This window comes from Elephantulus edwardii, unplaced genomic scaffold (assembly GCF_000299155.1).
Source record: "Elephantulus edwardii isolate Elephantulus edwardi_28Jun2011 unplaced genomic scaffold, EleEdw1.0 scaffold00074, whole genome shotgun sequence".
NCBI lineage: Eukaryota > Metazoa > Chordata > Mammalia > Macroscelidea > Macroscelididae > Elephantulus > Elephantulus edwardii.
Genome location: NW_006399824.1, coordinates 2,733,015 through 2,745,327, shown reverse-complemented (window position 1 = coordinate 2,745,327; position 12,313 = coordinate 2,733,015). Strand labels below are relative to the sequence as shown.

The window sequence follows — 12,313 nt, the reverse complement described above, 5'->3', positions numbered from 1 at the left end:
CAATACTGGTTTTTGTTCTTAAGGTTTTTGATGGCAGTGTAACTTAAGCCCATGAGGTTCGACCATAGACCTGATCAGTTAAGAGCACGGGTTCCACACACAGTTGCGTAAGATTCTAGCCTCGGCTCCCTCTTGGTTATATGGACCATGCCTCAGTTTCACCATTAGTAAAATGGGGACCACTAATAGAAGAGTATTGAACATACCATGGACGGCCTAGAAAATGATCAGGTCTGACCTGGAAAGGGTGAAATGAGCTGCTCCGTGGAAGCAAGAATTTTGAAGCTCCGTCTCACATACTTTGGGCATGTTGCCAGAAGAGACCAGTCCTTAGAGAAGGACCTCATGCTTGTAAGGGTGGCGGGACAGCGCAGTAGAGGAAGACCCCAGATGAGATGGATTGACAGAGAACTGGGGTTATGCGGGCAGGTGTGTTAGAGACAGTGAGACTGGCTCATGACAGGACAGGCTTCAGAGCTGTTGTGCAGAGGGTCGCTGCAAGTCACAGGCAGCTCAGTGGCATATACAACAGCAATAGTAACTGCTTGAGAGGATTGCCATGGGGTTTACATGCCATGAAATAGACAGTGCACTACTTCATGACTTAAAACAGATCTTGGTCCGGAGCAAGTGTCTCTGAATGGCACCTTCCACAATTTATTCAATGTTCCCCTATTTTTAGACAATTGAGCAGCTTCCAGTTCCTCACCAGTGTAGGGTTGACACACTAGCTCGCTATGTGTTTTGTAAATAAAGTTTTATAAATAAGAGGAGCTCTTGTGGCCTAGTGGTGAGGAGTTGTGCTGCTAGTCCAGAGGTGTGCAGTTCAAACCCAGCTTTATTGCAGCACAGCCTGGCCTGCTTGCTTATGAATTGTTGCTGGCTGCTTTCATGCTACAGCTGCAGAGCGGGGTGGTTGGTGTAGAGACCACGTAGCCCTCAAACCTAGAACATTTACTCTCTGGCCTTTGATAGAATCTCGGGTCTAGATTCTTCAAGGTAGAATGAAACTTCCCCAGAGGACGTGACGTGCTCATCTTGGTTGCTTCCAGAAGAGCCGACCCAATAGGAGAACCTGACATTATGTAGCTGAGAGAGGTTGTTTGGAAAAATCTTGGACAGCCGCCTGCCCAGAGGAATTCGGCTGTGCCATTGGCTGTGTGACTCAGTTTCTTCCCTTTTTCTTGAGGGAGGGGTTGCAGTTTGAAGCCTCTGCTCTCTCACCTGTGAGGGCCCCAGCTCTGAGGTGGTGGTGGTGCTGGGCAAAGCCCTTGGGGAGGTGTGTCCCTTCAGGAACACAGGGGCTGGAGGCAGGAGTCTGCAAACTGCTTATTACAGCTTAACCGTAAACAGTGGAGTTCAGTTAGAAGCTTGGAAGACTCAGCTTGGCAGAACCCAGCTTGCAGAGTTGTAAAGTGAGGGATACGTGGTCTTCTGGGGAGTTCTGAGGCTTAGCTCCCAGCCTGCTAGAGTCAGGGACTGGGGCCTGGGCCCCCCATCTTCAACGCCCTGCTCTTCCATTTCCCCCACTTCAGGAAGGCAGCAGCCAGCACAGTCTCCGGCAGAGGACGCTGCGGAGCCTGGAGCGCTATTTTTACCTGATCCTGTTTAACTACTATCTCCATGAGCAGGTCAGGCCCAGAATGGATAAGTGGGATAGTCCCCCTTCTCCTCTGTCCCCGCGGCAAAGCTGGGAAAATGCGGGTCCCTAAGGGAAGGGGTGTGGGTGACCAGAGGTGCAGATAGAAGGGTGTCTGTGAGCTTCCTCATTAAGGGAGGCCTTCCTATCTCCCTTGAGCCTTGGCCGGGGTTTTAGGGCCTGGAACATTCCAGCTCCCGCTGCCCAGGCCCTTTCCTGCCTGCTCTTCTCCCTGCCTGGGGTCTCGGTGGAATGTCGCCAGGCTCCCCACCCCCGTGGCAGGGGAGGCTTAGGACGACCCTGTACCCCTGAACTCCACGTCTCTCTGGCCGCGGGCTGCAGTACCTGCTGGCCTTTGCCCTCAGTTTCAGCCGCTGGCTCTGTGCCCACCCGGAGCTGTACCGCCTGCCCCTGACGCTGAGCAGAGCGGAGCCTGTGGCCCCCTCAGACCTCATCGCCAAGGGCACCCTGGTGAGTGGCCAGTTGTTCTGGGGGTGTGGAGCGGGCGTGGCTCAATGGACCCTTGATGCGGTGTCTCTTTGGGTTAAACATTGCCCTTCCTGAGCCGGAGAGGGGATGCCTGTGAGCTCTGCTCCTCCTGTGAAGGAAGCAGAGTTGTTCTCCAGTCTCCAGCGCCTTTTACTGCCTTGACTTTTCCTCTGGCACCTTTTCCTGAGTCTCAAGCTGCGAGCTTTGAGCAGGGAGTAGTGGACTGGTGTCTGGAATTTCACCACCAGCTGCTCATGTCAGGCTCGACTTCCTCAGCTGCAGAGTAGGCACTGTTATTCTCACCAGGGTGCTGGTGAGGTGCCAGTTGTGCAGAAGTGCTTGGTTAACTGCCATATGTCCCTCTCGGCTCTGTCCAGAGCTGAGTGGCCTCGGGCTGGGCTCCGGACCTCTCAGTGAATCTCCTTGGCTTCCCTGGGCTCCACACTTGGTGCTCTCCTGCAGGAAGTGGATGATCTTGTCTCCCCGGATGCACTCAGCACCATCAGAGAAATGGATGTGGCCAACTTTCGGCGGGTACCCCGTGTGCCCATCTATGGCACGGCCCAACCCAGCACCAAGGTGACCTCTCTGGGGGCCTGGGTGCACTTGCTGGGGGAAGGGAGTGCTGGCCGAGCCCTGTGTCTTATGGGTCACCGTCCTCTTTCCCCAGGCGCTGGGCAGCCTCCTGGCTTACCTGACCGATGCCAAGAGGAAGCTGCGGCAGGTCATGTGGGTTAGCCTGAGGGAGGAGCCTGTGCTGGAGTGTGATGGACAGACACACAGCCTGCGGGGGCCCGACATCTCTGTGGACCCTGACCAGCTGGAGGTGAGGCCTCCTGCCTGTGAGGACCCCTTCTTTCAGAGACCTCCTGGGGAGTCAGCCTGGGGGATCTTTAGACGGTCACATGCTCCTGTTGTAGGTTAGGGAAACTGAGGCCCGAGGGAGTAGCTGATTTGAGGAACACTTGGCCCAGGTGTGGTTATGACCTCTGAGGCTCAGGGAGGGGCTAGGCTGGGCTGGAAGCCAGAGCTGATCTGGCCACCACAGACTGGCTTTTCAGGGGTGACCAGAGGCTGCTTTAGTTGCCTGAGTTCTCCCCCACTTCCTACTCTCCCCTAGAACCTGGAGACTCAGCTGAAAGTCCACCTGAGTGTACCTCCTCAGGGCCCGGAGGGCTCTGGGACCCCCCAGTTCCAGACATGCCTCACCATGCAGGAGGTTTTCAGCCAGCACCGTGGGACGTGTCCTGGCCTCACCTACCGCCGCATCCCCATCCCAGACTTCTGCGCCCCCCGAGAGGAGGTGAGGGGCGGGAGGTAGAGGAGATTCCCCACTTCTGACTTCTGGCCTGGTCCTTGGTTGTGGGCGTGGGTCAGGGAGGAAGTGACTGTTCCAGGGTCACTTGCAGGGGCTCGAGTTTGTATTGTTGGTGCTGTGTGTGTGCGCGCGTGCGTGCGTCTGTGTGTGTGAGATGTAGGTGTGCAGTGGTGGGTGGGCATGTCTGGCATTTGTAGGATGTGTGTAGGAATGTTTATGGAGAGAGAGAGTGTGTGTGTGAGAGAGATGTAGGTATACAGTGGCAGGTATGCATGTCTGACATTTATAGTGTGTGTGCCTTTGTAGAAGGAATGTGTATGGAGTGTGTGTGTGGTGCTTCAGTAGAGTGATCACGTATTGTGGTTGTTACTGATTAATTCTTCTGGAGAGGTGTTGTGTGTATGTTGGCGTGATTGATACTGTAGAGGTATCCTTTGGGGAGGGGGGTGTGGTGTGTTTTGATGCAGTTACTATATATGATCATTACTGGTTAATAATGTAGACGTGTCTTTTAGGGAGGAGGGTGTATGAGAGAGAGGTAAGTATGTGATGGTGGGTGGGCCTGTCTGTGTTGTTTGTATGTGTGTAAGGCATGTTTCAGTTGCGTTGCCACATGTGTGAGACCAGGTATATCTGGTCTTTACTGATAGGGTGGAGTGTCTTTTGGAGAAGGGTGTGTGGGTGTGTGGAGAACACATCTGCAGGTTTGTGATGTGTGTGTCTGTGGGCCTTCTTGTAGTCAGTGTGGTGTGTGTACTCGGAGTCCCTGGGTGATCCAGTCACTGACTGGAGGGTTGGCAGTTAGAATCCACCTAGAGACGTGGGAGGAAAGGCCTGGCCTCTGCTTCTGCACATGAGCCTTGTAAGCCCTGTGGATCCTCATTCTACTCAGACATGTGGGGTCAGGGTTGGGATGTGCCTGATGGCAGCTGAGACATCTGTGTGTGTGTGCATGGAGTGTGTGCTGTGTGGGTGGATGTTTACTCGTATTTGGACGGTGTGCTTGGGGTGTGTGTTTGGGTGGGGTGTGGGGGTTGGTGGAGGGTGTCTGGTGTGTAATGTGTGGGGTCCTGACTGGTCCTTGCATTTCCCGCTGCACGTTGCCCTGTGAGCCTCTTAGCCCCTGGTGTGCTGCCCCCTGGTGGCCGAATGCTGTGATGTTCAAAAGTCCACCTCGTGCCTTCGGGTGGCAGCTGGGTTGGGTCCAGCCCTGGTGGGAGGCAGGACTAGGGGGCTGTGCTTTAGGGGGGCTCTGTGTTGGGTCCAGTCCAGCCTGGGGAAGCAGAACTCGGGAGTGGAACATGTGGCCTGCTCTGGTGGGCACTGTGAACCCCGGGTACATTTCTTTCCGCATTCATGCTAGTTCTGACCTGGGAGGGGTGTGTATCCGGGGTCACACCTAGGCAGCTCCGGATGCCATCTGGGTGGATGGCCACATGGGGCAGTGTCAGGGCCCTTTCCCCCAGGCTCAGCCCTCGGTCTCCCCTCTCAGGACTTTGACCGTCTGCTTGAGGCCCTGCGGACAGCTCTCGCCAAGGACCCGGGCACTGGTTTCGTGTTCAGCTGCCTCAGCGGCCAGGGCCGGACCACGACTGCCATGGTGGTGGCTGTGCTGGCCCTGTGGCACATCCGGGTGGGTGTGGCTTCGTGGGACGGGGCTCCATCACACTGAGCATATAGGGGGGCTCCTGGCGGTGGGGGCGGGGTGAGTCCAGGTGGGATGCCTGTCTTAGTAGCTGTCCCACCCGGCAGGGCTTTCCTGAGGTGACTGAGGACGAGCTTGTAAGTGTGCCTGACGCCAAGTTCACCAAGGGCGAGTTCGAGGTAAGTGTGCCGCGGGCGGTCAGGTGTGGTGTTCATGGCCAGGTGCACAGAGATGGATGTCTGTGTCCTCTGCAGGCTGCACAGGCAGGTGGTCGGCCGACTGTAGGGTTGGGTTATGGTATTTATTCTGAGGACAGGGGCCCTGTGAAGTAACCACACTTATATGTTTGCTTTAATATGATGAAGGGCTAAGGAGAAGGTGGGGAGACTAGTTAGAGGCTCGCCGCATCAGCCAACAGCACCTAACAACAGTCAGCTGAGGAGAGGGTACCAGAGGACAAATGGAGGAGTAGACTCAGAAGGGCAGTGGAGAGCCTGACCTGCCAAGGCTGCCTCCCCAGCCAGCCTGGCCTCTGCTCTGGGTTCCTTTGTGTGGGGTGTGAGCCTGGTTTCTGAGGCTGGTCTCCCTTAACCACTGCCCTGATTCTATCTACTCATCACACCCTCCCTGTCCACTCTGGCCCCAGGTAGTGCTGAAGGTGGTGCAGCTGCTGCCCGACGGTCACAACATGAAGAAGGAGGTGGACGCAGCACTGGACACGGTCAGTGAGACCATGACGCCCATGCACTACCATCTGCGGGAAATCATTATTTGCACCTACCGTCAGGTGAGCCCTCGACCACTGCTTCACCTTCATGAAGTGGAGGTGCGGTAATCCCCAATAGAAACTCCCTGCGCTCTGAACCACACAATCCAGGAATGCTGGAGGGACATGCACTGAAGATCAAAGAATTTAACCACTTTCGTGTCCTTGGACCAGTCAGGGATCAGGAATGTGGGTGCCCAGGATGGACTCCCTGTGATGCCGGCCACTAGCCCCTGCTTTCTGGCTGCGGCAGGGGTCGGGTGGGACACCTGAGGCCTTGAGGATGGCTGGGAGTATTCTGATAGCTGACATGACCAAGCTGGCCCATCAGTCCAGGATGTAGGCTGCCTATGCTGTCAGGGCTGAATCAAGATGGACTTGGTCTCCTGAGTTAAATCATTGTTGTTGAGTAACTTACTCAGTTCACAAGGTCTGATAATTTCCACGGTAGTCCACATTTCATGTTAAAATTGATTTTCAGCCTATTTAGGGGGGAAAAAAATCTGGGAGTCTTGGCCTGGACACCTGTCCTCAGCTGTCCGTGGTCCCCTGTATGTCCGCTGTGTGTCGCACTGAGCCTGAGTCCATGCTCACGCTCGTGCTCAGCCCATCTTCCATTGGCAGAATATGTGCTTGTCAAATAACTGATCATAACTGGCCAGTGTGCACTTGCTGTGGGGCTGATTGTCATTAGAGTGAACATGACTGGCTGGCTGAAGGCTGGGTCTGGTGGTGTCTAGATTTAGTGGTCAGCTGGGAAGAGAGTTTAGGTAGATGCCACCTGTGAGAAGAGGAAGGTGCTTAAGAAGCTTCAGAAGATGGACTTTTATTTCCTAGTTATTATTTTTTATTAACCCTGCTTGTTGAAACTGAGGAGGACCTAAAACGCTTGCTGCTGAGGGTCAGGGACTGCAGCCTTCAGTATGGATTGAGGCTCAATGTCAAGAAGACAAAGATTCTCAACACTGGACCAATTGGCAGCATCAGGATGGATGGTGAAGAGATTGAGATTGTTCACAGCTTTAGTTTGCTTGGCTCCACAATCAACACTCTTGGCACAAGCAGCCAGGAAATTAAAAGACATATTGCCATGGGAAAGTCTGCTGTTAGGGACCTCTCTAAAGTACTCAAGAGCAACAGTGTGTTTCTGGAGACAAAGGTGTGTCTGGTACAGGCCATGATCTTTGCAATCACTTGTTATGCATCAGAGAGCTGGACAATGACCAAGGAGGATAGAAGGAGAATTGATGCTTTTGAGCTTTGGTGTTGGAGAAGAGTGCTGAAGGTGCCATGGACTGCTAAGAAAACAAACAGATTCATCCTGGAGAGGTTTAAACTGGGCTGCTCCTTGGAGGCAAGGATTCTGAGGCTTCGTCTGACATACTTCGATCATGTTGTAAGGAGAGACCGGTCCTTGGAGAAGGACATCATGCTTGGGAAGGTGGAGGGCAGGCGCAGGAGGGGAAGGCCCTCTGGGAGATGGATTGATTCAGTGATTGGGGTAGTCGGGATGAGTGTGTCGGAGGCAATGAGATTGGCACAGGATAGAGCAGAGTTTAGAGCTGTTGTACATAGGGTCGCTGTGAGGCGCAAGCTACTCAACGGCACATAACAACAACAAAGTATATGCAGCATGCAGAAAGTTAAGCATTTCTTCAACTTAAAGAAAGGAATCACTGTTATAATGGAAACATTTCTTTAAAAGATTTTCTTTGGAAAATCAACCAGACTTGTACATAGAAAATAATATACTTAAATGTTGGGATTACATACTAAATATATCAGTTTAAAAATTATTCTTTAAAAGAATTGTCATTTTAAAAAAAGAGGGGGAAGAGATCGAAGGGAACCATTTGAAGTGATAATAATTTGGTATTTTGTGTTATAACATTCTATTTTCAGACAGATCAGTCAGTCTTCTTCTAGCTAAAGGAATGGGAAATTACCATTCAGCACAGCACCCAAAACAGCTTAAAACAACAAATACAACTCCTGAGTATAGTTTTCCATGGCTACATATTTAACAAAACTAATGATATCAAACAAGTATAATATTGAAAGAAAACATCAGGCTTAATACCTTATAAAATATATACAGACTTGAATGTTTCTTAAAGATAGGTTTCAAGTCATAACTGAATTGTAAATGTAATCAAATACTCAGTTATACTGAAAAGATCTAATGGGTTAAAAAAATGTAAACCATAAAAGAGAAGAAGTTGTTTTAAAATATACAACAAAATTCTAAAGACTAAGCTTAGATTTTGATTTTAAAAAAGTATGTTATTTACAATTTTAAAATTTCATGTTTGTTCCTGTTACATGATTTTCATCATTAGGACAACATAAGAGAAGAAAAAGCTCTCCTTTCCCACTTACCAGGCAGGTGGCGAGACTAGTAGAATACAGTCCACCTAAAATATGGAAGGCCAACAACTTTTGTTAGTGGAGTCATAAAGCAGACTTCATCAAAACTGTATCCTAGTAAGTCCGCACTTTCACTTGGAGACATCAATGCAGGGACCCAGTTTCCTTTTCCAAAAAGGAAGCATCTGAATAGCAGTTATCTGAAGAGTAGTTGATAGCATTTAATGAGATCAGTCGCCTATGTGAATACACTTCCATGTTGTTATTATTATTAAGACAAGCACTCAGTGGGTGCAAGTCCACAGCATGGTCCACAACTGGACCTTCCTTTCAGATTTATAAACCTCAAACAGGAGTTCTTAACACAAGAACCAATGTTTAAAACATAAAATCCTTCATTGGAGTGCACGGCTCAGTTGATTTTCAAAAGATATTTACAAAATGCTTCAATACTGGTGATGATGTAGTGATGTTAAAGCTACCAAAACTTTGCGGTGATCACAAAGGCTTTTCCTTTCAGATCACAGTCCAGTCATTTGCCTCATGAGAACACTGTGGAGACCTCCAGACATATTCCTTAATCTTTCAAACTGGATGACATCTTCCCTCTATGTTTTCCGTTTATCTTAATCTCCAACCATCTTCTTGATGTGTCACAATTTGCTCTTCAGCTGCTTGCAGTAATTCCTCTTGTTTTTGTAGTCGGAAGATCGTTTAACTTGCTTCAGTCTGTTGTATTCAGCAGCAGCACCGGCAGCAGCCATGTATTCCTCACTTTCTTGTCTATAGTCATCTAATACTTTATCCAGACGTGAGAGTTCTTTACTGACCTCGTCAACTTCTGCTTGTAAGCTCTTGTATTCCTGGAGGCCAGTGTCAGAACTTTTCTTGTAAAGATGTTTTTGCTGATCCGAAGTGATAGGTGGATTTTCCCTGACACAGTCCTCCTCCAGCTCATTGCACGACAGACTGCCCTTTGCCACCTGTCATGTAGCCTGTTTCATAGTGGTCCTGCTGTGTTCTCCTTGACTTCCCTGCCCTTCCCTTCGTGGGGGCCCACTTTGAAGGGGTGTGTATGTCAGCGCTGCTGCTGTAACGAGGCTGTCTGCAGTTAACCACAGGTGAAGTCAGGGGAAGCTCCTGAGCCGCCTCAGGCACCGGTGTTGATTTGAAGGAATAATCTGGGTAGGATCTTTTGTCATTTATTTTACCAGTGGAGGAGTAAGCCATGGAACTGTCAACGCTGTCCACATAGTCAGATGGTGGCAGCGGCATGGATGGTGTGCCTGCAGAAACATTTGTTTTTCTCCTTTTTAAAAAAAAATTAATTTTAATGAAAGTTTACAGAGACTTAAGAGTTTCCAGTCATTAACTGTTACAGTTTTCTCTCTGCCCACCCCCGCCCTCCAATTCACTCTTCTCCTTGAAAAGAAAAACTCTTTCATTGTTATGCAGTCCCTCCCCCCAAGTCCACTCTACTATGCAGCTTTCATTCTGGACTTCTGTAATGACAAGAATACCCACTCATATGTCCCTTTTAAATAGTCCTCTCCCTCATCTGTTTCAATGCAGTATACATCATTCCTCCCCTCCTTTTCTGTGTTCCCTCAACCCTGATGTCAGTCCCATTTTACAACAGTGGCCTTATGCAATATTTGCCCTTTTGTGACTGAGATATTTCACTCAGCATAATGTCCTCAAGGATTATTTATTTGCATAATATTTCATGAGTTCCTTGTTTTTCAATGCTGCATAGTATTCCATTGTGTGAATATACCAGATCTTCTCTATCTATCCATTTGTTTGTTGATGGGCACTTAGGTTGTTTCCAGCTCTTTGCTATTGCGAATAAAGCCACAATAAACATGGATGTGTGTATATATGCTTGGGTGGCAGTTATGGTTTCTTTAGGGTAAATTCCCAGTAGTGGAATTGCTGGGTCAAATGGTATTTCTGTTTGCAACTCTTTGAGAAAGTGCCATACAGCCGTCCATAGTGGTTGCACCATTTTACACTCCCACTAATAGTGAATAAGGGTTCCAGTTTGTCTGCAACCTTGCCAGCATTTGTTGCTTGCTGTTCTGTTAAATTTTGCTATTCTGACTGGGGTGAGATGATACCTCATAGTTGTGATTTGCATGTCTCTTAGAGCTAGGCATTTTGAACATTTCTTCATGTGTTTGTTTGCCATCTGAATGTCTTCTTTGGTGAAGTGTCTGTTCATATCCTGTGCCCATTTTTCAGTTGGGTTATTTACTTTAATCTTGCTGTAGTGCTCAAGTATTTTATAAATTCTAGATATAAGCCCTTTATCAGACATGTCATTACCAAATATTTTTTTCTCAATCTGAGGCTTCCCTTTTTACCCCATTGGAGAAATTTTTGGATGAGCATAGGAATTTAATTGGCAGAAGGTCCCATTCATCTATTTTATCTTCGTATGCAGAAATGTTTTTAACCTCTTGAGGATCCACCACACAGTCGTAATACAAATACTGATCAATGTAGAGGCCAGAGACTGCAGGAGCATGAAATTGGTTGCAGAGAGTGTAGATTTGGGAACCGTCCATAGATCTAGAAGACTGGGCTGTTGGGTTGACGCCCATTATGTAGTCGATTGTGGCAATAAACACCGTGACGCCCAGGATGGCACTCCCTATTATCACAGTCAAGTAGTACGTTCTGGTTCTGGACATTTCAGATCTTATAACACTGGTAACAAATATCACCAATGCCGTGATGAAAGAAAAGGCAGCCATGGCCAGCATGAAGCCCTTGGCTGCTCTTGGATCTGTGTAACCTCCTCCATAGCCATAGCCATGATCGTAACCATAGTTACTTCCTAAACTACCTAAGGCCACTTCCATAAGGGTAGCTCATACCACTGCCCCATAAACCGTTTCCATAGCCTCTGGCCCAGGCAAGTGCGGAGGCGACACAGGCAAATACGGCAATGCACATCATGATAATGAGCATAGACTGAATCCTAATGACTACTGGAGTAGATGTCCATGTACAAAGTGGAGAATTTCATCTTCTGGGTAGAAGGAATACGCTGGCTGAGAAAGCATTGGGCGATTACGCATCTCTCCACCATATATGTCGTTGCTTGGTACATAATGTTTCAGTTTGAATTCATCAGGTCTATAAGGAGGTGGGCTTTCAAAAGGTCAGGATGACATGACTGATGTCACTGGTCACCTGATCTTCAGGCTGAGCAATATCTCCCAAGATGAGCCAATCTGCTGGGCGCACCTGACGCTCCACAGCGACTGGGCACTTCGGAGACCCACACGGGGTGGGAGACACAGCCTTCCCCCAACCCTCTCCTGACCCTCTCTCAGAAGATGGACTTAATGTCAGAAGACAGACTTGGTATTTTCTGAGGCCCAGCGATTGCTCCCTTGAACTCTGCTGACAGTGGTTTTGCATGCTGCCACCAGGTGTAGGCAATGAGCCGAGTGTCTGGACTGCCCTGAGGGCGCTCTGGCTGGGAAGTCCTTTCCTTTTCCCAGCCCTGCTGCAGAGCGCTGTGGACTTGCCAGCCAGCACTCCCACCTCACCCTGTCTCTGCTTCCCAGCTCCACCGACTTTCACTGACTTTTCACTGCTTTCCAGGCTTCCAAAACTGACATCCCCTTCCCCTCTTGTGCTCTGTACTCCTGGCTGCCCTTTGTGAGGGTGGAGCAAAGAAGCCTGTAACAACCCCAATAGAGTGAGAGCGGGGGAAGGCATGCCCAGTGGGAGGCCCCTGGGCAAAGGCCAGGAGTCAGCAGGGCGCAAAGTGAGAGGGTGCAGGTGGTTTGATGCCTGTATGTTGTAAATTTTCAGAAAGGAGGTTGGATGGGCAAGTAGATTCTATTTTCTTGGAAGTGGAGAGGGAATTGGAGAGCGAGAAGCAAGTGTGGGTGGAATTACCTTCTGCTGTGGTTACTCTGGTTGTCTTTGAAATGTGGAGTGGCTTAGTGATGCCTCATCGGGCCTTTTCAAAGGCCACGGTGGTGCTGACCTCAGCGTGGGATCATGAGGATAGGTCCCCTGAGATCAGGGAGTGGCTTGAGCTAAAATGGAGCTATTCCCCACTATAGC

At 49.6% G+C, this 12,313-nt stretch overlaps 1 protein-coding gene and 1 pseudogene across 1 annotated transcript in view; one reads left to right on the top strand and one right to left on the bottom strand.

Annotated features, from left to right (window-relative positions):
• PALD1 (phosphatase domain containing, paladin 1) overlaps positions 1–12,313 on the top strand; it is a 58,948-nt gene that overhangs the window by 17,990 nt on the left and 28,645 nt on the right. Inside the window, exons 10-17 of the mRNA XM_006889042.1 lie at positions 1,536–1,631; positions 1,982–2,110; positions 2,591–2,707; positions 2,799–2,954; positions 3,249–3,431; positions 4,939–5,079; positions 5,199–5,270; positions 5,738–5,878. Coding sequence (XP_006889104.1) covers positions 1,536–1,631; positions 1,982–2,110; positions 2,591–2,707; positions 2,799–2,954; positions 3,249–3,431; positions 4,939–5,079; positions 5,199–5,270; positions 5,738–5,878 — 1,035 coding nt within the window. The remainder of the gene's footprint in view (positions 1–1,535; positions 1,632–1,981; positions 2,111–2,590; positions 2,708–2,798; positions 2,955–3,248; positions 3,432–4,938; positions 5,080–5,198; positions 5,271–5,737; positions 5,879–12,313) is intronic.
• LOC102853606 lies at positions 8,833–11,406 on the bottom strand (annotated as a pseudogene).